This window comes from Enhydra lutris, unplaced genomic scaffold (genome assembly GCF_002288905.1).
Source record: "Enhydra lutris kenyoni isolate GAN:26980312 unplaced genomic scaffold, ASM228890v2 scaffoldscaffold5, whole genome shotgun sequence".
Classification (NCBI taxonomy): Eukaryota; Metazoa; Chordata; class Mammalia; order Carnivora; family Mustelidae; genus Enhydra; species Enhydra lutris.
In genome coordinates this window covers 26,421,654-26,447,095 of record NW_019154089.1, presented here as the reverse complement: position 1 = coordinate 26,447,095, position 25,442 = coordinate 26,421,654, and the positions used below count along the sequence as shown (strand labels likewise).

The window sequence follows — 25,442 nt, the reverse complement described above, 5'->3', positions numbered from 1 at the left end:
TTTTGCATGTTTATATGTGTGACCTTTTATTTTGCTAGAAGAGGGATATATACATACACACACACACACACACACACACACATCTATATATACCCCACATCTTCTTTATCCATTCATCTGTTGATAGACATCTAGGTTCTTTCCATAGTTTGGCTATTGTGGACATTGCTGCTATAAATATTCGGGTGCACATGCCCCTTCAGATCACTACATTTGTATCTTTAGGGTAAATACCCAGTAGTGCAATTTCTGGGTCATAGGGTAGCTCTATTTTCAACTTTTTTTTAAAAGATTTTATTTATTTATTTGACAGAGAGAGAGAGAGAGAGAGAGAGATGACAAGCAGGCAGATAGGCAAGCAGAGAGAGAGGGGGAAGCAGGCTTGCTGTTGAGCAGAGAGCCCGATGCGGGGCTTGATCCCAGGACCCTGAGATCGTGACCCGAGCTGAAGGCTGAGGCTTAACCCTCTGAGCCACCTAGGTGCCCTATTTTCAACTTTTTGAGGAACCTCCATGCTGTTTTCCAGAGTGGTTGCACCAGCTTGCATTCCCACCAACAGGACTTGATTAACTTTTTAAAGTGATTAATAGTGATCTTGAGAACATGTTTTAGGCAGGAAGAGCCAAGTAATGAAAATGTTAAGAGTAGTCTAGAACTAGCCACGACCACAGGGCAGATTTGAAATTTGTGTTGACTTGAACTTAAAGATTATAGTGCAATTTTAGAAAATAAACAAAGAAGAGGAAAAAAATTTCCTAGACTCATGGTCACTCAGAGGTATGTATACATGAGGATAAAATTCCACATAAAAGTCAAAATTCAATCAGCCACCTGAATAAATTAGCTCTATGTTTCTAAACATATGAATCTTAAAAGAAAACTGAAATATTTCATTTTTTGCTCTCACAGAACAGACTCCAAAGATTTGAATTTTTAATATATTTTGAATATATTTGAATAAATATCTGAATATATACAGATATTACATGCAATAGAATCAGCCTTCTCTTTTGTACACTGCTTTTCAGTGTACTGAACTGAAAATGATCCTAAACCTGGGACAGTTTAACCTTTGGGAGTAAGTATACAAAGTTTTTCTTATTCACATGTGTGGCCTCCTTGCAAATATGAGAACAATTTTGCATGTTTATATGTGTGACCTTTTATTTTGCTAGAAGAGGGATGAAAAGTTGTGTCAGTTCTTCAAAATGTTTTATGTTCTAGAGAAAACTGTCCTTCTCACTATGGAAATTGAGATTTCATAGTAAATGTAGAGGCACGTCAATGGAAATAAACTTAACATCAAGGTGGAGTTACTGCAGACGGAGATTAGTCATGGTCTACCATGTGGCAATGTTCTTATTATTGTCTCACATTGTTAGTTTAGTGTTTCTTGCTTATAGCTGCTCAGGTGTTTGTTTCCTCAAGTAGATGAAAGGTGTTTTGATATCAGCATTGAACTTCCTACTTCCAACTGCAACTGTGCTTTGCACAAAAGAATCTCAAGTAATTAATTGAAGGACCAAGAAATCTAAACCTATAAGGCATTATTTCCCAAATCTGGCCACCTTCATGGTTTTTGCCACATCAAAGTGACACCTGATCATTTATTTTACTTAAATTTTTCATAAAACCAGTATCTTTTTAAAGTAATTATTTAATTTACTGCCTTTAATAATTAAAGTAATAAAATCTGGAAAATCAGGTTTACTTTTCATAATATAAGACAACTGCAAAATAAATACAATGAAACCAGTACAATGTTATTATATCTTAATACCAAATTTTCTGCTGGAAGTACTGAGCTTGATGGTCTCCTTAGAAAGTAGATTAGCAAGTTGGAGAATGTGATTAAAAACAAATTATAAATAAACCGAGATGTTGTCCTTAATATAATTGAATGTGTTAAAATTAAAAAGGGAAACATTTTCAAATTATGTGCTTCAATGTCTTACTGCTCTTCTTACATGACACTTAAATCTGTCTTGGTTACCAGGGACAGGTGTCCTAAGTTCCAGGAACCACTGATATGGGATAATTTTATTTTTTTTAAAGATTTTATTTATTTATTTGACAGACAGAGATCACAAGTAGGCAGAGAGGCAGGCAGAGAAAGAGGAAGGGAAGCAGGCTCCCTGCTGAGCAGAGAGCCCAAAGGGGGGCTCGATCCCAGGACCCTGGGATCATGACCTGAGCCGAAGACAGAGGCTTAACCCACTGAGCCACCCAGGTGCTCTATGGGATAATTTTAATAGGACATAAATTTTGAGGGTGATGCTATTTTGAACGTCCAGTGCACAATGAAACACTACTAAGTGACATTTGACTTTCTTGAGAGTAATCACCAAAGTGATACTTATTTTAGGAAAAAGTCTGAGAGCTCTATCACACTCTCTTGCACTAGCTCTTAATTCTGACTTCATCTTAGAACTCCTTGAATACCAATGTCTTGGTCCCATCCTAGATCAATTACTTCAGTATCTTAAGAGGCAGGCCTTCAGCACTGTTTTTTTTTTTTTTTTTTAAAGCTCTCTAGGTAATTATAACATGCAGTCAGGGTAAGGACGACTGGTCTATACAATGCATTGAGCATTTAGTATATGCTCAACATTGTGCATTCCTAGTAAATGATTAGTTATTAGATAAAGGAAGAAATACAAAATATTTCCTTCTTAGAGTATTTCTTGACAGTATAAAATTACAAACTTCTCTGACATTAGCTTACAGTTTACATATTTCTGTGGTTAAAGTTGGTCTTGGATTCCCATGGTCAGAACTTAGCAACTCTGTGTGAACTCCATGTATGTTTCTAGAATGGGGGAAAGCAACCCTCCAAATTGTATTGGTCTAGTATATCATCACTGTGTTGTCACAGTCCAATAATAACATAAGTGCAGTGGCTAAGTTCCGCTACCTCATAGAAAAAAAAAATGTTGCATGGGACCAACATAGTTATGGCTCCACTTCCTTTTAAAAATTCCACCTCAATATAGTATGTAAGGTGAGTTGTCTCAGTTTCCCAAGATCACTGAGGTTTTGAAGCCATAGCTTCTACCCTGTGGCAAAGTGTATATAAACAAGAAACCAAATGTTACCTTTATCACTTAGTAAAAAAAAATCACATAAAAGAACTTTATATATAAAGCAATACATTAAGAATTTGTCAGCTTAATGATCATAATTATCATTATAAATATCATTATTTATACCATAAGAATTCTTGTATCCATTGACATTCTTACAACAATTTAGCATCAACACTTTTATTTCTATTCTATCCAACAGTTACAGACAGTTGCTTTCTGGGGCTAACCTTGGCCTTGTTTTATTTTTAACTCTCAAAAATATCTTCAGTGTATGTAACCTGAGATTTTACACACGAGGAATTATAGCTTAGGTGATGGCATGTTACATAGGCAGCTCATTTTAATATTAGCTATAATTGTTACACATGTACACCTTTAAAGAGTGAATTTTTCCATGTAAATTTCCACAAACACTATATTTTTAAAAATAACCCATACTCTCATTGATTCACCCAGTATTTCAGAAAGTAGTCACTGTGTGTCTTGGTATGTGCCAGACACTTGGCAAATTTTCAGAAAATGATACTGTTGGAGACAGAAATATTTCTTGTTCTTAGGAACCTAATGTTCTACTGGTAACGCTCACACCTAAACCTAATTTTTTATAGTGCTTTGTTGTTGTTGTTGTTGTTGTGAAGTAAAACATAGAAAAGTACAAAAGACCTAAATATGGCTCAATGATTCATCACAAAATCCATATAACCTCAAACCACAACTGTAAATAAAACATGGCTAGCACACTAGTAAACCTCCTCCCTTCCTTCCTCATTTTCTTTTTTCTCTTCCCTCAAAGAAACCATTGTCCTGACTTTCAGCTGTATAGTTTAATTTTGCCTTTTATTAAATTTTATATAAGCAGAAACATAGCATGTATGTGTGCGTGTGGGTGTATGCGTAGCGTCTTTTGCTCAATTTTTTTTTCAGATTCATGTTGCTGAATTTAGCAGTAGCTCACCAGTTTGTATTCTGTGATATTTAAATTTCTGAATATACCATCTTTTATTAATCTATTGTACTGGGTTATGTTCACATCTGTTTGGGTTATGTTTTATTTTATGTTTATATCTATTGCTAATAATACTAATAAAGCAACTAAACATTCTTATACATGTGTTAGAGTAGAAATGCACATGTGTTTCTTTTTGAAATCTAAAGATGGACTTTTGGGGATATGAAATAGAGGATCGTGATTATCATTACCAGATAATACCAAAATGTTTTCCTTCCAGCAGTGAATGAGTCCTAGATGCTCCTCATTCTCCCACTTTTATTTAAGAAAGATAAAACAAACAACACAAGTATGTTGAGGTGGATAATCCAAGGAAAATGGACTTTGGGGATAATCCTAGACCTCACACTGATGGATTTTTTCTGTGTAAACCGCTTGACCCCAGTGAATATTGTGGTTGCCTTTTCCACAACTCCCCTCCTTGCTTTATTAATTATCCCAGTTTTCATTGTGTGTCTGTGAAGTCCAGATGCTTTTGGTGAAGCTGTTCGATCTTGGATACTAATGGTAGGATAGATAATCAGACGAAAATAGTTAACATAATCTCATCCTCTAGCCATAGATTTCAGTTTTATTTGTATGAATTCGTATGTATTTGGCTAGTGATGAACAAAATTAGACTCTCTGAGGACTTTTCCTTATGGAGAGAACTTCTGGAAGAATTTATCTCTGTGTTCATAGATGTAAATAAGGAGGCATAGAGGTGTAAGGAGGTGTTAGCATCTCTTGACTGCATAGTCAAGCCATGTCTGGGTTGAAGTTGACACTGAAGGATAGAAGGGTGAGCTGGAAAGAATCTGAGTTTTCAAATACATAGTTGTGAAGCCATCTAGAGCACTGTGAAGCTGATCCTACATTAAGCTTTGTGATTATATATGTCAGTGCCTCCCAATTTGGTTTGAATGTTCTGATACTTGCAATGAAACTTAGGTTAATCAAACCGCACAGACAGTTATTTGATATGGGTCATTGGTGGCTGCTAATAAAATAAACAGTATGCATTTACACATTGGATATATGTGTCTCATAACTGACTTGGTCAAATAAACATATTTACCAATAACCGTGAACCTAATATTAAAAAATTGACCTGGTAAGAGCTAAGGAAGTCATCATAAGTAGGACCATTCATAATCAGAACTGATGCTTGGGGATTTATTTCCTTGCTGTATCTCTCCTCTTTCTGAATATTCATACTCACGTGTACATACACAGGCAGAGAGCACCTTTCCCAACAGGTTCTGCATTGATTACTTACATGTTCTTACTGGGAGGTAGAGAATCCCAGAGGCCACTGAAGACCCTGTGTGAAAGAATAATTGGCGCTCCGGTGTTTTTGTTCACCGAATACCACAGTATCCTTCAAGAGCTCCCAGTCCTCCTGGATGATAGAGTGGAGTCCCCTCCTCCCATGGTCGGATTATGAGTTCCCTGTGTCTTTTGAGACATATACTCACTTTTCATACCTGTTTTGACACTTTCTACCAAAATCTGCTTTTTGCAGTGGCTAGAGGACGTCCTTTAAAATTAACTGGTTGATCTGTATGCCTTGCCCCTGCAGTGTACATTGCTCTCCAAGGTGAGAAAGACTGTGAGACAGTTTATCACATGCGTGAAGTTTAACTGTGAGCTCTGCTTTTATTCCTCAGTATGGAGAGATCAAATTATTGGTACCTGTAACAGAAAGCTTACGATATTCGAATGTTACCAACTTTGTGCTGAAGGTGCCATACTTTTATTGAGCTCGGACATAAACTAATTTATTGCCCTAAAGGAAAATGAGCTTGAGCAATATTTATTTTGGATGATATTATTTTTTGATGAATGTACAGTAGCAGATTCTTTGGACCCGATTTCTTTTTCAAAACCTTGCAGCATGATGGTTAAACATTTTGGTTTTGGCAAACTGAAGTGACTGTTGGTTAGTATCATTGTTTTTCTCCATTGGCAAAATGCAGATAATTACGGGAATATCAGTGTTTTAAGGACTGAGTGGGAGAATGTATGTGAAGTCCTTAAAGCTATTCCTAGGACATAGTGAATATTGAAAAGTATCTATCATTGGTATTATTATTTACCTTAGGAAAACTGGTTAGCAAGAACACTTATTCTTTCCACATCTTAATTAAGCATGCACTTGTGGAATTTATAGTCTAGGAATGGACACATACAATAAACAAATCAATACATGGACATGGTAACAAATGCTATGAAGCTATCAAGGGACTGGCTAGAGCCAATATGAAAGGTGGGGTGGGTGACAAAGTTAGATAAAACAGTAAGGGGTGACCTCTATGTGAAGGTGATATTTGTGTTCAGATGTAAGAAGGAATAAGACATGCCAAATATTGGTGTGGAAGGTGAAGCGAAGAAAAGATTGTAGTCAGGAAGGACAAGCCATGCAATTAGACTGGAGTTTGGCCAAGTTTCTGGAACTTAGCAAACTTAGGTAACATGACAACATAAGGGACAACACATTCTTCTCTTACTGATGCTTTTGAAGTGTGAGGATTCTCACTGGAATCTATGGTCTGATGAAAATGTGGGGTAGAAGGGTAGCTCTGTGAAAGTAGTAAAAGGAAGGAATAGAGATTTAGGTCATATAAGCAGTGGAGATTCAAAGTAGAGGTAATACTAACAAAGCAGAAAATCTAATGCATGGGAATTTTTAATAGAAAAGATCCAAAAGGTTTCATTTTACTGACCTATATATCTTGATTTATTTTGACATATACAATGCCCTGCATTTAACTCATTGCTCCTATAAAATAAAAATAAAACTTGTACCAACAAAATATTACTAAAACTATGAAAGAATGAAGCACTAATTATTTAAAAACAGTTTAAAGATAATTTTTTCTTTTTTTAATTCTACTTACCTATGTCAGAGAAAGAAAAAATATATATATATAAATATATATTCTGTCTTTATGATGCCAAGTACTAATGGATTCTAAAATACCTGAACGAAAAGACAAATGTTTTTATATCTCAACCAAATGTTTGCTGTTATACTATTCTGAGATGGTAAGGTGGCTAGCTTTTTCCCCCCAACAAAACTTTGATCTTTATCGAATTTGTGGGAATCTGAGATACATGGAATAAAACTTAAAATTCTATAAACTGCATGATTAGTCTTCAGTGTCAAACATACAAAATATGTACCGAAATTCCAATATTTAGACTCTTTTATGTAATTGAGAACAACATCTCTCTGAGCAACTATCAAATATTTTTTTTTGTTTTTCTGAGCCATTTTTTTCTAAATAAAATCAGCTTTTGTTTCTGATTTTGAACATGAGCTTATTACATGTTGTAATCATGCATAAATTCAAATCATGCTTGTAAGTGGAAACATGAAAATAAAAATCTAATTTACAACATGGAGACACAGGATTTAAAGCGGGAACCTGGGAATATGTATTTTCAAAAACCTACTCCCTCCTCCCCACCCCTGCACTCACCTCCACCTGCTCTGCCACATACACACAGACAACACTGGTTTAAACACTTTGTGACTGAGATTCTCAAATGTTAATATGCATAGGAATCACTTGAAGATTTGTTAAAGATTTTGATTCAGATGTCTCAGGGGCCCAAAGTTCTGCATTTCTAGCAATATCCTAGCAGTGCTCATGCTGCAGGTCCAAAGATCCCAGGCATATGTCTTTCTAGCATTTCTAAAAAATCTTTCAAAGATGAAAACTTTACAACCTTTTCTGGTACTGTCTTTGACAACTTTTCACTCAGACTATGAAAACATGTTTTTCATTATGGTAAGGTATTTTAAGACCAATTTCAGTTTTAGTTCTCTTTTTAGAAAATACTTTGTTAAACGAAAGGGCACAAGAAATAACTATTTGTAAAGGCTGTTAAATTCAGATAGGTGGCTATAGCTAGAAATTCAACTTTATGTTTGCACTTGGTGCACTCAACTGTCCGTTTTCTTGCATCATTATCAATCTGTTTCTGCCCGGGCCTTCTTGTGGGGTTGACAGTGCTGCAGAATGCTTTGTCTAATGATCAGACTTCATTATTCCTAAACAGTCTACCTACAAATGAGGAGGTCTTGACTCCAAGGAATTCTAAAGAAAACAGCCAGCGTTAAATGAGAGAGGCTTTTTTTTTTCTTTTTAAGACAAATTTGGAAACAATCCCAGATTATGCATCACCCCATTAATTTAGAACTCAGCTGGGAAAACTCCAGAGAATAAAAACTTCATTTATTTATAATGTAGGGGTTCATTATTTTTCTTTCTGGAAAACATCTGTTTTTAGTTTTTCTCAGCACGTATTAGATAAAAGCCTGAAAGCAGAATCTGTAGATTCAGGTTTTAGTTGCATGGTTGGAGCTGTTATAAATCTAACAGTGGTCACTTTATAACAATAATTATAAAGGACCTATTTTCAGGGCTATGTGTCAGGTATTGTGTGAAGCACTTAGTAACCATTATCTTAACCATACACAAAAGTAAGATTAAAAAAATAACCATACACACACACACAAAAATATAACCATACACAAAAATTAAAAAAAAAAAAAAACAACAAACTAGCACTAACTCTATTTTAAAGATGAAAACTCTGTGAAGTTTGGCAAGGCTAAATAACTTGCCCCAGGTCATAACATAGTAGATGATAGAGGTACGACATGATGAATCCAGAAAGCAAACCTAGTATTTTTTAACTCCAAAGTATATACTCTTAATTTCTCAACTCTTTTTTTTTTTTTAACTATATATATTTTTTTACCTCTCTCAGGCTAAGTAGGCAACCCCAATTATGACAAAATCTACCACGGATACTTTTATATGAAATAATCCATTTGTTTATTATTTTGGCCCCTAATAGATGATGATTCTTAAAGATTTATTGATGCAGGGGCACCTGTGGCTCAGTGGGTTAAGCCTCTGCCTTCGGCTCAGGTCATGATCTTGGGGTCCTGGGATCAAGTCCCGCATCGGGATCTCTGCTCAGCGGGGAGCCTGCTTCCTCCTCTCTCTCTTTCTGCCTACTTGCAATCTCTCTTTGTCAAATAAATAAATAAAATCTTTAAAAAAAAAAGATTTATTGATGCAGTTCTGGAAAATAGTATTACTTCTATGCAAGTATCTCTTCTATTTTCACTTAATGTATTTTTCCTCCTACTCTGCCAGATGATGGTAACAACAGTAAAACAGAACCATCATGCTGGGATGATTTACTTGGTAGTATGAGGAGCTGCTATAAGTGTGAACCAAATGATTTAATATCTATCCCCTTCCCTTGAAGAAACTTTAATAGGGTGCATTTGTCTGAGGGAGAGAGAGAAAGACAGATACAGAGAGAGACACAGAGGAGGGGAGGGAATGGAAGAGGGAAAGATTTTTTTTAAAGACAATTTTGCATGAACAAATTAAATGGTGGTAAAATTCTGTAATGATGGTATCCAGTGGGCCAACCACATTCTTTTCTCAGTTATTGGAGGGATTTGAAAATCTCTTGGTCAGAGAGCTGTTTTTTTTTTTCCCCCTTCTTAAACTAGTGAGATTTAGGTCGTAGAATGAAAATTCTATTAGGCAGTGTTCAGCAACGCTCTAGAGAAACGATGAATTGAGGCCCAAGAAGGATTTTCCTAGAAGAGAACTGGCCTCTGCCGATACCAGCGCCTTTCTCTTGGAGAGATTCTTGAAGTTTTGTCCGGCCCATCATACCCTGTATGGGTGGTTTATGAAATTTAAATGCTGTTTACAGTCATTCTGCTAATTGAAGTGCCAGACGTTAGACTGGCTCTGTGAGGTTTGATGCAGATGTGTGGCTCAGTTTTTATAATGGTTCTTCTGTATAAAGCTTTAAAGGAATAAAAGAGATTACTTGCTTACTAAATTGATCCATGCCAGTGATTACTCTTAAAATTTCATCTCCTGTGCTCATTCTCAAGCCAGATTAACCATGCAATCGGCTTTCTTCTACCATATGGAGTCATCTACTTATCTATATATGCACACATTTATGTACATATACTTTACATATATAAACTGAATGAGTGTGATTGAAGAAAGATGATAAATATGGTTTGTGCATGTGTGTGTGTGTGTGTGTGTGTGTGTGTGTATTTAGGGTAATATGGCAGTGGTTTCATTTCTGATAAGATCCATTCTGTAGCATGTATTTATGTAAATAAACTGAAATGGGGATGGGAAACTTCATATTTTAAGTTTGTTTTTTTTTTTTTTTAATTTTACCATAAGCCACAGAAGTAACCAATATTCACTGAATGCTGATAAAAATGGCAGCTGTTGCAAGGTTTGCATTGCCCCTAGATCTGGAAAATATAATCCTATAATCCTCTTGAGTGGGGGTGGGGTGGGAAGAGGGGAGTTGGAATTTGGAGCAAGGGGGAGAGGCAAGATACAGAAATTCCAGTATCTTTCCAAAGTCAGCCTTAACTTCTGGCCCTAATTGTGGGAGTTTTCAGACAGGTTTGGGTATGGAAAACTGAGTCACAGGATATTAGGCAGTTTTTTAATCACTCAAAGTAGGCGATTTCAATTACACAATGATAGTATATTAACTATTAGCATGAGTTTCTGGGTTAGGAACTTTTTGCTATAATAAAGAGTGGTTTAAAGTCTACAACTACATTTTTCTTCATAGTACCAGGTTCTTAACAATCAAAGATAAATGAACCGCCCTTGCTTTCAGCGCAAGTGAGGGGAAAAAAATACACATACACACACCCTGGGGGAAGAAAAAGCAGCAAGACTAAGTTCTCCTTAGTAGTTCAATTGAGAGGGGAAAGGCTTGTCTGGCGGTTTGTGGGAGTGAATCTAATTATCAGTCTCTTACTTTCATTAATAGGTTGAAGCAAGTTAAATTCTTAAGGGAGGAAGAAGTAGACACTATGTCTGAATTCTGAGACTACATTATGATAATTTAAGCAACATTAAGCATGATCATTAAGCAACATTTCACAAAAATGTTTTTTTCTTAATAAGTCCTTCATGAGATTGGCTAGGTGGACAGGAAGAACATCAACAATGGAAAAGGCAAAAATCACTTGTAAAACATAGTATACTGACAGATGGGAAGACAGAGCATTCTGGAAAACTGTAGAGTACACTTTAATAAATTTAAATCTACATCTGTGCGGTTTAATTAGCTAGATGGAGCCTCAGTGAAAAATTTCACTGTCATCCATTGTAATACATTCCTGTAATCCTATTTCATTTCTCCTTTCTCCCTGGTAGTCTGTGAGTAAAAAATCCTTTTGCATGTAGTCTATTTGTTTCCTGACCAACATTTTTGTTTTCTTAGCCTCACTAGCCAAAAATCTGATGATGACTATGAAGATTATGCTTCTAACAAAACATGGGTCTTGACTCCAAAAGTTCCTGAAGGTGATGTCACTGTCATTTTAAATAATCTCCTGGAAGGGTATGACAATAAACTTCGGCCTGATATAGGAGGTATGTTCAAGTAATTTGTGATATAGTAGAGATAGAAACAAACATGCCTACCACACTAGAAGAAAACATTAGTATGTTTTCAATAACCAGAAATACTTAAAATGATCGTTATATGCTGTAAAAATAAAGAAGGTGTAAATAGCATTCAGGCGTGGGGGTGGGAGGGGCCTTGATAAATGCAAAATGAGGAAAGAGGATCCATAATCTTCAAGTGAGGTGTGAGAGCTGGAAATTCAAATTCTCCTAGATATCTTAGACATAGGATGTGGAAGGAATGTGACAACTTCTTTATGAAGTCACATCAAAAACAACCAAGTAAATAATGGTAAAGAAAGGATATACCTACTTCGGTGTCACAAAACATCACAAATCTCAGTGGCATATAATAATACGCATTTATTTAACACTTTGCCAGGAGCAGTTCATCTAAATTAAGCCAGGTTTGGGCTGCTCATTTAAGAAACCTGTATTTTCACTCTACTCCTGGGACCAGGAGACTATCTAGGAGTATCCTTCTCATGAAAATAACAAAGAGCAAGACAGAAAGTGGAGGCTCATACGTAAGAGTTAATGTTTGGGATTAGAACTACCATACTCACTTGTGCATGTTAGTCAACACAAGTTAGATGGTCCAGCCTGAAGTTCAGAGGCAGTGAAGCAGCCTCACTGGGGTAAAGGCAGAGGCATAGATGCCCGGACTAGTGAAGAATTCAATCCAACAGAGAAAATTGCAGCATGGCACTTTAAGGGAGAGTGAATAAAGACGAGAAAAACATACTTGTTGAGTTGAAGCACAGAATGGTGTTAGGAATTCTTGTTCATTAAATCTTAAATGAAAATGGAGAACGTACATTTGGTCATGGATGGCATACTACATGATTTTTAATATCAGTCCTCTTTAACAAATAGGTGTGTATTGGGTTTCCATATGGTTTCCTCATATTATTTGATGAGTCACACAATTGAGTAAGTCATTGAGGAAGATTGATTTTGTGTGGGCTGAGGTGTATGAAGATAAAGTGGTCATGACAGGAATCAACAGAGGGCAATGTTTCAAAAACAACTCATAATATTTGTTGCTCTTCATGTTTGTAATGAATATTTTTTCTAGATCACTAAATAGTTTTTTTTTTCTACATGGGTCAATTCAGGTTACCATGCCCAAATAGATTCTAGGGCTTAAAGATCTATCTGAGATATCTGAGAGAAGGTGGAAGAAAATCTGAGCAGTGTTTTCTTATTTGTTCATTTTAATGCAATTGTAAAGAATAATTAGTTTCAAACTCTAATATGCTTAGTTACTGCATTTATGTGCTTAAAAGGAGATTTTTTTGGAAAACAAATTGTTATTTATAGGTAGTGAATTAGTTACTGACACCAAATTAGTTGTAAGTAAATCACTTCTAATGTAACAAAATGAATTTATTTCTTGAGTAACACAGACTAAAACATTAAGATGTTGTGCTTCTCCACATGCACGTATCTGTCATTCTCTTTACAGTGAAACCAACATTAATTCATACAGACATGTACGTGAATAGCATCGGTCCAGTGAATGCTATCAATATGGTAAGTTTCTAATAGTCTGTCTATTTTATTAACATATTAGAAGATGTGGCATCATAAAAATAGCAAAGAATATGTCAATAAGAAAATTCATAAGGGAGAAATAATCTTTCAGTTTCTTTTTTCTCTATTGTAATATGAAGATAATTATTTTTTATTATTTGTTATGAGAATTAAATGTGATCATATGTATACTACTTTTTGAAAAATGCTATACTTTTAAAATTCAACAATCATTGCTTACTTGGTAAGTATAGCTTATTAGAAAATAAAATACAATAATCTACTAATTTTTAGAATTTGATGGTGTGATGAGGGCATAGTTTGCTTCAAACTGGAATTATTTATCAGGGGAAATAGTGGATTAGATGTAACAAATGTAGCTTTGTTCTTGTATGGCTCTTTCTGTCTAAATCTGAAATAAGAAACTAGATTGGAGTCTAGAATAGAGTAGAACATACTATAACATAACCACATTAACAAACATAACATAGTCATAGTATAATTTTGAAATAGTGTTTATGAAGCTAGCAGTTAAGGATGCTCTGTTGAGTCTGGGAGATGAGAAACTTTTTCTTCTTGCGCAATGTAGATCAGAATCAGAAGTTACTTAGTAACTTTATCTACTGGCACATCACTAACTAACTGACAAAGAATTTCATAAAATAGCTTCCCTTCTTACTGTCTGTAGACTATAAATACGGAACTAAGTGGTGAACAAAGTGATAAGGCTTACCCTAGTGAAAATGTAGTTAGTTATAATAAGATAACACAGCAGGAGGTGCCAAGAAATAACACAAAACAATGCAAATGAGGAAGAGGAAGAAGATTCTGGTCTGATCCTGTGACAGGCTGTATATTCTGGATGTGTAATATGTGTAATATGGATGATTCCCATTGCCCAGATCCCATATTCTAAGTACACGGAGTTTTTTCTTCAATTTTCTCATTTATGGACATCATTAAAATCAAGTTACAAAATAATGTTAAATAATACCTAAATATAACAAATCAGAACTTGGCTATTCTGACTCCATATATAATGGTCTGAATTCACATCACACTTACTTCTCTTTAATTAAAGTCAGTCACTCACCATGGTAGTGATATATATTTGAAGGTTATCATTACAAAGTCATTTCTCATCACAGCACTTTGTGAATGTGCTTTGTGATGCAGTTAGTACAGTATTAAAGATTATTTTTTAATGGGTTCATTTCCTCTTATTTGGAGAAAAGGAAAACTATAATAGTAACAAATTTTGAAAACTTACCTTACATTTGGTGTTTGCTATCTGCCAGACATAGCACACACTATTTGATGTGTGTTCTCCTTCTTATCCATCTTCACACTACCTAACAAGACAGGTCCTTTTTTTTTTTTTTTTAAATTCTATTGTCAGAGAGAGAGAACTCAAGCAGGGGGAGCAGCAGGCAAAGGGAGAAGCAGGCTTCCTGCTGAGCAAGGAGCCCAATGAGGGGCTTGATCGCAGGACCCTGGGATCATGACCTGAGCTAAAGACAGACCCTTAACTTACTGAGCCACCCAGGCATCCCAACAAGACAGGTTCTTCAAGATCCCAATTTTATTATGACACAACTGAGCCTCCAGAGCTCCAGTTCAGGACTTTGTTCACATTTTAGCAGTGAATTCTGAACCTGGGTGATTGTTTCCCTAGAGATACGTGTGGCAATGTCTGGAGACATTTTTAGCTGGCACAATGTGCCGGGACTTGGGGCTGGTGGTGGAGGTGTTGGTGCTACTGGCATCTAGTGGGTAGAAGCTAAGAATGCTACTAAGCATTCTAAAGTACACAACACAGCCCCCACAAACAGAGAATGAGCTGGCCCAAAGTAACAGGAGAAACTGTTCTAGAGACACTGAATGCAAATGATGCTATCACAACTATGGCCTTTTGCTAGAATTCATCTAAACGGGTCTATTTTTTCATAAAAATATCAATTTGTCTAGAAAAGGTGGGTGTGTCTCCTTAGCAAAGTTTTCGCTTTCTTTTGGATTGTTCAAAACTAAAGTAGCTTTGCTTTGTGTTGGCAGTGAGAATACAAATGATAAATAGAAACAAATGCTCTGTAATACAATAATACAATTGTGTTAAAAATGTTCTATTTCCCCCTTTTTTTAAATAAAAACAGGAATACACAATTGACATATTTTTTGCTCAAACATGGTATGACAGACGTCTGAAATTTAACAGCACCATTAAAGTCCTCAGATTGAATAGCAACATGGTAGGGAAAATCTGGATTCCAGACACTTTCTTCAGAAATTCCAAAAAGGCTGATGCACACTGGATAACCACCCCTAATAGGATGCTGAGAATTTGGAACGATGGTCGAGTGCTCTACACCTTAAGGTATGCTTTTGAAAAAGGCAAGTTTTGTTCTCTGGGAATAAACCAAAGTTCAACTATATGCCCTTAAAACAAGAGGAATGAAAGCAATTTCAAACCTACATCAGGGTGGGCATGTGTGATCAAAATAGTATGTGATCGTACAAAATTAGTTTTTCTTTCTCTTAACAATGAGCTTTTTCAAAGCCATAGGTAGAACTTTATTTTCTGTGACTGATGTGAGAACGCTGTTTTCTCACAGAGATGTGAAATTTCACTTGCCTTTATAAGGTTACCTGATTTTTGTATCAGCCTTGGTGTTTGCATGTGTCTCCTGCTACTTTAAGGAAATGAAAACACAGTCAGTTATCCTTGGGACCACTGGTTGTTAAGCTTGGAAATGTCTCTGTTTCCAAGGAAACCATTGCTAAAGGAGAAATTTCGGTGTGGAGGTCTCCTGTACCTCCTTTTCTTTTAGCTGCACAATAGCAAGTACAATGATTTCTATCTCCCAGCACCCACTCTGCACTACATTGATAGGCCATTTGACTTAATTTACTGGCTATTTTGGGAATAGACTTCTTTAGGGATAATTTGAAGGAATTTATCTTTTATTTTATTAGCTTAAATGATAGGTAACAGTTGGGAGATTTTCTACTTACTGTATGCCATTATCTTAGCACTTAATAATACTTACATGCATTTAAAATATTTTGATGTTGAGGTTTCTCATGGGTGAGAGTATATTATTAAACAACATAGTAGATAAGTACAAAGTCTTAAGAACCAGACAAATCTGGCTTTGGTTCTTAGACCTGTATCTTACTATCTACATGAATTAGGGCAATTTTCAAGAATTTGTATGTAGAGGACTTAGGGGCAGCCATCTGGTTGTAGGGATCTTGGTGCTAGATGTATCTCAGAGTTTTATTAGTAAGTTTGATGTTTTTACTCAGTTACATCTTTATTTAAAGAAATTAGGTAGGCATTGATGGAGATTATTGGAAAGGAGGCACCCACCACCCCCATGGTTCATGCCCCCACCCAAGAGAGTCTGAGCAAACTCTTTTCATTTCTTTAATATCTATAAAAAATAAAATCAAATAGAGATAGTGATTCTTACAGTATTATTATAAGGACCAAATGGGCAGGTATATAAAGTGCTTCACATGCAGCCTGATATATAGTATGTGCAACAGATATTAAAATTATTTATATGTATTTTCAGTAAAAATTATGGATAATATGATTCTTCTAGATCTTAGTATCCTGGAACTTCTAGCTTCAAAATGATTCCTTTTAAAAACTCTTGTGGTATATACTTTATTCCTTATATAACATTTGGCATGCAAAATAAAATACTTTAAAATGGCTCCAAAACCTTTATCAGAGTTATGCCAGTAACTAGGAAAAATGGCCATAATTACAAAAGAAATTCATGTCCTATAGTTTGTATTCATCATGGGTTTCATTAACTGTGAGAGATAAGGTAATGACTGAAATTAGAATCTAGTGGAAATCAAAGTTTGATAAATCAGAGCCAGTCTTGCTTTTGAAATATTAAGTCACTCACACTATCCCAAGTTCCTTGATTGTTCTCATAACTACACTCATGTTTTCATTTCTATTAATTTGTAGAATCTCTATATAATATTTAATTAGAGAAACCACCTCAAAAATTCCAGTCATGAGACTCAAAGTTTAAATGAGTTGCAAACCTATACAGAGTGAAGATTTTATTCTTGTTGCTAATCTATAATAAGTTATGAATAGTTGTGTGTACAGAGATAATATCTATGTGTATCTGTCTTTGTATCTGCAATCTCTTTAAATTATTTTCAATTTAATAGTTCCAGTTTAATTTGAAAAAATAAAGTATTTAATTATAATTTCACTTATGAATAGAACTAACCTTTTCTTTGGAAGAGCATATAATTATTGAGTGACACTGATTAAAACCTTTGGCTTTGGAGACAAATAATCTTGGGTTCAAACTCAACTGTGCTGTTAGCTTTGTGACTTTGGATAAGTTCAAGTACAATAAAGTCATAATAACGCTTATATATAAGCGTTATATATATATACATATATATATAACAATTTACCATACCCAGTACCACATGGATGATTTTTTTTAAAATTTTTTATAAACATATAATATATTTTTATCCCCAGGGGTATAGGTCTGTGAATCGCCAGGTTTACACACTTCACAGCACTCACCATAGCACATACCCTCCCCAATGTCCCACATGGATGATTAAAGGCTCAATATTATCACTTAAATTTAAGATCAGTGATTGTCCTATTATACCATAGGAAAATGACATCTCTCCCTTTAAAAATTATGCTGAATTGTAAAATCTTTTAAAATAAATGTTTATAAGATAGTTTTTTATTTCAAGATTAATACTTATAAGGTATATAGCTAACAAATAAGAAATCTTAAAAATCATTGGCCCATCACCATTATACTTTTAGAATATATTTATACTTCTCCAAAGATGGTCAAAACATCTGGAACTCCATTAAATTTCTCCCTCCTAGAGTCCTAGGCCATACTGAGATCCAGAAAATCTGTATCTTTAATAAGCACCCAGATGCAAACTAATTGAGACTCACTGGCAAACATTTTTCTAATATGCCTGTGTATGTGTATTTAACATTTCTTCTTTGCCATTAAATATTCTTTTACCCCATAACATCCTATTTATGGCTTCATAGTGTTACATTATAAGAATGCATAATACTCCATTGTGGAAATATAAGTATTTTAAGTCACATATAGTAATTTATATCTAACAGCTAACAAATACTTACAAACAGAAGGTTCTGCTTTAATTAGCAGATAAGGTCTGAGAATTTATCAGCATTCATTTACATGCAAACAGTAGATGAACTTAAGTTCTTAAAACTGTTCTATTAAGTTAAATATACTCACCAAATGATCTCATGTGTGCAATTAATTTGCCAAAAAAATTACATGATCATAAATTTTGGAAAAAATGCAATTGTCATCCATGAGATCCTATTGCTTGGTCTGTGAAAATGGTCTACATTAAGCCTTAAGTAATTTTCTTCTGGACTTGGTGGGTTTCTTCAGGGAGAATCATCTTGTGTTATCAATAAGAATATGAGATGTTTTCTCTTGGAACAAAGATGAAGAATAGTCATTAAAATTTTACTAATGTATATTCTTAAAACTATGTCTAAAGGATTTCTATTTTGGTTTCGTATCTTTCTATTTAGGTTGACAATTGATGCAGAGTGCCAACTGCAGTTACACAATTTTCCGATGGATGAACATTCCTGCCCCTTGGAGTTCTCCAGCTGTAAGTAATCTCATTCTGTATTCTGTATCCTCTCTCACCAACAGTTTTCTAATTGCAGTGCCAACTAATTGGGAGACTCAGAGAATGCAGAATCAAGCAACTTTGTTGACTTTGAAGATTTTGACAGTTACTCTCATCATAATACCAGTTTATCTGTATTAGAGTGATTCCTGCAAAAAGGATCTATTTTATCAGAAATTACAAGTAGGTTTCACTAGTGTTTAAATGTTTAAAAAATTCACAGTGGCTGCCTGAAGACATTTTTCAAGAAGGGTTGTAAAACCAGGCCTGGCCACAATGGAAAGGTATAAAGTGGATTTTACATCCTTATTCCCTGCCCCTATCCACTCCCCCCACCCAGTACCCCCATCAGCGTAGGAAAAGAGAGTAGCAAAATGTTTGCTACTTATTTTCTCCCTTACACACCAGGAGGTACATAGAATCAACAGTGTCATTTGCTTATTTCAATTTTGGTATACCTGTTAAAGATAGCAACATTGAAACTTACCTTCTCCATCTGGAGTTCAAGCAATATCTAGAACAAATTATTTACCAGTGAGTAAAAGACCAATTTTTGGTGTCTTATGGGTTTAGTTCAAATCCCCATTCCATCACTGTGGACTTGAACAAATTACTAAATCTTGCAGTGAGTCCACATTCTCAGATAGAGATGACAAGACCTGCCTCACCACAATATTGCTTTGTTGATGTAATATATGTAAAATGCTTGGTATGCTACCTTACACACAATAAGATTTAGTAAAAAGCTCTATTATTTTTATTAATTATTATTATTACCAGATAATAGACTATATACCAAGATGATCCATGATGATTTTGAAACAAATTAAGCTTTAGTAACTTTTGTAGATATTTCCTTCCTGAACCAAAGCCAAGCTTTAGTTTCCCCCAGGTGTGTGCCTCACTGTTTGTTCAGCACTCATGTTAGGTTGCTCACCTCTTCCTTATTTTTGATCTGCCAACCCTGCATACTAGGCAGAATGAAAAACTGATTATGAGTTTTAAGTTTATATTTCTATAAATAGAATTTCTCAAGCAGGGCATGACAGGGACTCTTAAGAGCCAAGTAAGTCATAATAACTATACTTAAAAAACCAATGATGAGAGAAACAATCATCTGTTCATCATTACATCAATTCCAGAATGAACTAGAGGAAAAATATCAATGTATATCATTTCTGTTTACAAAAGTTCCCATTATAAATCTTATTTCATATGTTTTACTTTATCCAAGAATAGAATATTTTTAAGTAAAATCTTTCCTAAGCTTTAGGAGATTAGACTTACTTTCTTTTAATATCCAGCTGGGACTACTCCATTTCTGAGTCTGCTAAAATTTAAGCACTGGTGATTTCTGTCTTGTTAGGTCACTGATGGACAAATGCCTTCTGAACTCAAACACAACTTAATGTTACTTATTGCTCTCAAAAAAGTTAAATCACCAAACATGTTCTCCATAGGAAGTTCCCTAACATCATCATTCTTTTTCTCAGTTTTCAGCACATTCTGCCCCCCTACTCCGGGGCCATGCCAATCTGGAGATTATGCTTTCTTTTTTTCTTTCACCTTTGTTAATAAACATGTAACACAACTACTTGGACCAAAAGAAAAGAAAAGGAAGACACATAGGGATTTTATTCCAAGTAGTCAATCAGCCTCCATGATTAAGACTTAGGTTTATATAACATTATTAGTAGATACATTGTTGAGATGGTGTTTAGTTTTGTCTGTCTATCTATCTATCTATTATTGACCTATTTTTACTTGAGCTTATTTTTTTTTAAAGATTTTATTTTTAAATAATCTCTACCCACAATGTGGGGCTTGAATTTACAATCCCAAGATCAAGAGTCACATGCTCTACTGACTGAGCCAGCCTTGTACCTATATTTGAGTTTATTCTACAATTAATTTAATAATATTTATCCGTTCACAAATATACATTGACCATCAGTTCATGAAATAAGTACTACCATGATCCTCAAAAGGAAACAAATAATTTAGGGGAAAAAAAGAAGACACTTTTCTATAGTATTATGGCCAGCAAATGGTACTGATAATCACTACATTGTCAGTATAATACCTCTTTCATGAAGACTTTCTGTTCTCTTGGCTGAACATGATTGACTTCTTCAGACTCTATGTAGTGCTCATGGGTATCTTCCTCTGGGCATTTCTACTTACTATACTAGTCTTAATTGTAGTAAGTAAAATTTCTGCATATATTAAAATGAAGTCCTAACAAATTGAGAAAGGGAGAATAATATAAGTAGTTGAGGTTATTTTTCCCAGGCACCTTCCACTCCAAGTGCATGCCCTGGAGAGGCATTTGAGTCTGCTTCTCTCTAATTATTTTCTATTTCTTCATGACTCTCAATACCTTGCCCTGTTAACTCCCCTTCATCATGAAATAATACCTTGCATATGTACTGTTGCTTTTAGACTGGCTACTTTTTATGTTTACCCTAGACAATGTGGAGTATGCATTTAGCATACATAAAGCCATGTCTAGTATAACTTCTATGCAAATTGAGTGCCTTTCAAGGGTAATTTTGACCTCATTGTTTTTAAACTTCTGTTGGGAGAAGATATCATTGTATTTATTTCTTCTGTTGTGATGCTCTTTAGTTCAGGATCTTCTTCTAATAACTCAGTCTCTCTCACACCTACTTCAGTGTCTTGTTCATGGAACGTGGTTGCTACATATGTTCATTTATAAATAATTTTAAATGTGTGCTTTCCCATCTTATGGCAGATGGCTATCCACGTGAAGAAATTGTCTACCAATGGAAGCGTAGTTCTGTTGAAGTGGGTGACACAAGATCTTGGAGGCTTTATCAATTTTCATTTGTTGGACTGAGAAATACCACTGAAGTAGTGAAGACAACTTCTGGTAAGATGTGCTTGAATTTTAAGTGACCCCTTCCAGAGTTAAAATTCTGGGATATATAGAATTCAGAAGGCTTTTGAATACCTGTCTACAAATGATATGCAGAAAATTAAGTGAAGTGTTTTAATTTACCAGAGAAAATTATAATTGGTATTTTAGCATAATAGATAAATATAAATGGATTCTACCAATTTGAAGCAAAATGGATTAAAATTGGATTAGGACATTATTTGTGTAATTTCCTTAAGCAAAAATGAGTGGCAATTATTTTAAAAACAACATATTTATGAGATGTAGGTGTAATGTTTCTTTTAGGAAATAGGTTTCATGGTATATTGAAATAACAACATTTAAAGTAATCACACAGGGAAAATTAGCTTTCTACAAATACAGAAATGTGATCATAATGGATATACTGATTCACCATTCAGTAATTTAATATTTTGAATTACCTACATCATGGATATGGTACAGGCCTTGTTTCAAATACCAACTCTATCAGTTATCACCTATAGATATTGAGAAAATTACTGTATTCCTCAGGGATCAACACTCCCAGATATCTAATGTGGACAAAAAGACCTGTATCACAGGCATACTATGTGTATGAAGGGGAAAAAAAAAAAACAAAGAAAATGCGTAGGATGATACCTGGCACTTTGTGAGCATTCAATAAATAGTAGCTTTTATTAGTATTAATTACAATTCTTAGATGTGCATGGGACCTAATGTGGTAAGGACTTCAGATTTCTCAAAAGAAGCTAAAAAAAAATTTTTTTTTTTTAGTTTTTATTTATTGTTGGGGGGGAGGGTCAGAGAGAGAAGCAGACCTCCTGCTGAGCAGGGAGCCTGATGTGGTACTCCATCCTAGGACTCCAGGATGATGACCTAAGCTGAAGGCAGTGGCTTAACCAACTGAGCCACCCAGGCACCCAAGAAGCTAAAAATCTTTATTTTTATATCAAATATCATGATTTTTAATAGCATTAATTGAATTGATTAAAAAAAAAAACCATGTGGTGTAATTTAAACATATTTCCAAACCTGATCTGTGTCATGGGTGGTCAGTATAAACCCTCTGCAAAACCCTCCATACAGATTATTCCAGCTACCCCTTTTAAAATTATGTGACTCTAATTATGCCCCTGTTTCAAACATAAACAGTGTGCTCTCAGCTTACTATCAAGACATCTATTTGGATGATGTATTTCTGTGAGTTGAGCTGTTTTCTGTTGACTTATTTGCACATACCTGATTTTTTTCCCTGAAATTCATAGGACATATTTTTATGTTGACTGATTTAGAATAAGGCCTTGGTCTACTGTACATAAGAGAAGCAAATTAAGGATCGACACAAAAATAGAAATTTAAGATCATCTTTTCATAACCATCATCCTTCAAATCAGACCTATCTGATCCTAACACTGAGCGTTTCTCAGCTATCTTAATTTGCAAAAAGAATGTAAAAGAAGGTCAAATAAATGCTTGAGTATATTTTTGAAAAGTGGCCTTCTGTTCCCTTATTCGCTGCAAATCCTGAACATCGAGTACTAGAACAGTCTTTTATTTGGTCCCCAAAAAAGATGCAGGATTGCCTTAGAACTGGTTTTCCATCTGTGAAAGGAAGAACATGTGTAAAAATAATCTCTAAGTCTGTATGCTTCCAGAAAGAGAAATTGGGCATTAAATTGTGTAGTATATTCATATTTTTGTAATTATTCCAGCACCCTAAAACAGAACCCAAAAATTGATGACTAGCTGGTCTTTAGTCATTTGAGCCCTGAACGGCAATAAAATCAAATGGCAGTGAGGGATGGGTTGGCTTTATATTACAGGACTTAAAGTCATTCCCTCCCCAATAACTCATACTGAGATTGATCTAGAATATTTACTGTCTATTAAGAGATATTTCCAGAAGAAAATGATTTACTTACTTAAAGCATGGCAAGAAAACTTGCCAAGGTGTCGTGAAGCTATTAATCTTCTGAGGAAATCAAAGCAAAACTTCACTGATATCAGATTTGATATTGAGTAGCATCTTTTAATTGATTGCATCAATTCTTTGTGAATGTTAATGTGATGGTTAGCTTCCCTGTTGGTCTTCTTGGGCACTCCCTGCTCTTGCTGTTTTTTTTGTTTTTTTTTTTTTTTTAATTTTTGTGTGTGTGCAGTACCATTTTAATTGTATCTGTGAAAAGAAAAGACTGAATGGAAACTTAACACCAATGCTAAGTAAGAGGCAGCCTGATTCTTGTGATAGTTGATTTTGTAATAACTGGGAAGAGTTTCTCCATGACTTTTTGTTTAATATCTGATGGCATTCTTACCTTCAAAGCGGAGCTCCATAACTAGTTATTACCTACTAGGAAGTTACTAAAACAACTTTCTTGGGAAATTATCAGAAGATCAAATTTATACTCCTTTTAAATCTTAGCCTTATTACAATGGGATTTTTCTCATAGACTTACAGTAAATGTGTAACCTTTTAAAAAGCCTTGGTCAAAACTGAGTGAGAATATTGCCTAAAATCTGACCTGGATTACTGCAGGGATTTCCAACCTCCATTCATTTAAGCCTACCTCTTAGGATTTTCGTTATATCCAAATGGTGACTCTACTGCTGGTTCCTTATCTTAGGACCATAATTAGAAAAGCAGAAGCATCTGACACAATAGAAGTTGATAGAAAAATATAATGAAAAGCAAACAAATGTTCTTAAATTTTAAGTGCATATATTTGTGCTCTACAGATGGAATATATTGAAAAAGAGCGAAAGAAAGGTATTAAGAGAAATGGGACAGTGCAGCTGCCACCAAAGCAGAACAGTTCACTAATGTAAACAGAAGAGTAGAATGATAATTTCACAGGGAAGAATCTTCTCACCATGTAAATCAGTGCTGTTTGACAATCTTTGCATCCACCCCCTGAACCATCTTGTTTACCACTAGTCATATCTGTATCATATTTGAGAAAAATATTGCCTTGAGGGTACACTGATAAGACTTGAAGAATACCTTTAGTTCAAAATCGATTCTTTTTTTTTTTTAAGAATTTATTTATTTATTTGACAGACAGAGATCACAAGTAGGCAGAGAAGCAGGCAGAGAGAGAGGTGGAGGCAGGCTCCCTGCTGAGCAGAGAGCCCGATGCGGGGCTGGATCCCAGGACCCTGGGATCATGACCTGAGCTGAAGGCAGAGGCTTAACCCACTGAGCTACCCAGGCGCCCCAATACCTTTAGTTCATAGTCAATATCCAAACAAATTCTGGATCCATGATTTCTCCTCCAAACCATCGTGTCTTTATAATTGGTCAGTATCTGGGAATAGCACCATCATTGTCCTGGTGAGCCAGGCATGAACGCTCAGAGTCATGTCTCTACCTCCCACCTCTAATGAATAACAAAGGCGCTCATGCCTCTGAAGCATCTTGCGTAACTGTCCTCTTTTCACTTGCCGTTGCCTCTGTCCTAGTTGAGGATTTTGTCTGTTCTCATCGGGACTGAGCTGGTAGCCTATTAAGGTTATATGCCTGCTGTCAGTCTCTCTCTTCCACAGTCTGATTTTACACATTAATCATAAAGGCTAGCACTTACTGATCACTAACTACACACACTGTATCAAACCTTTTTTTTTTATTTTTAATTTTATTTTTTATAAACATATAATATATTTTTATCCCCAGGGGTACAGGTCTGTGAATCGCCAGGTTTACACACTTCACAGCACTCACCATAGCACAT

General features: G+C 35.1%; 1 protein-coding gene across 2 annotated transcripts in view; it reads left to right on the top strand.

Moving 5' to 3' along the window:
• The window catches only part of LOC111141021 (gamma-aminobutyric acid type A receptor gamma2 subunit), a 106,193-nt gene that overhangs the window by 17,241 nt on the left and 63,510 nt on the right, over positions 1–25,442 (top strand). For both annotated transcript variants that reach the window (XM_022493343.1, XM_022493342.1), the window contains exons 2-6: positions 11,392–11,543; positions 13,045–13,112; positions 15,263–15,483; positions 18,709–18,791; positions 21,568–21,705. In XM_022493343.1, the coding sequence (XP_022349051.1) occupies positions 11,392–11,543; positions 13,045–13,112; positions 15,263–15,483; positions 18,709–18,791; positions 21,568–21,705 (662 nt within the window). The remainder of the gene's footprint in view (positions 1–11,391; positions 11,544–13,044; positions 13,113–15,262; positions 15,484–18,708; positions 18,792–21,567; positions 21,706–25,442) is intronic.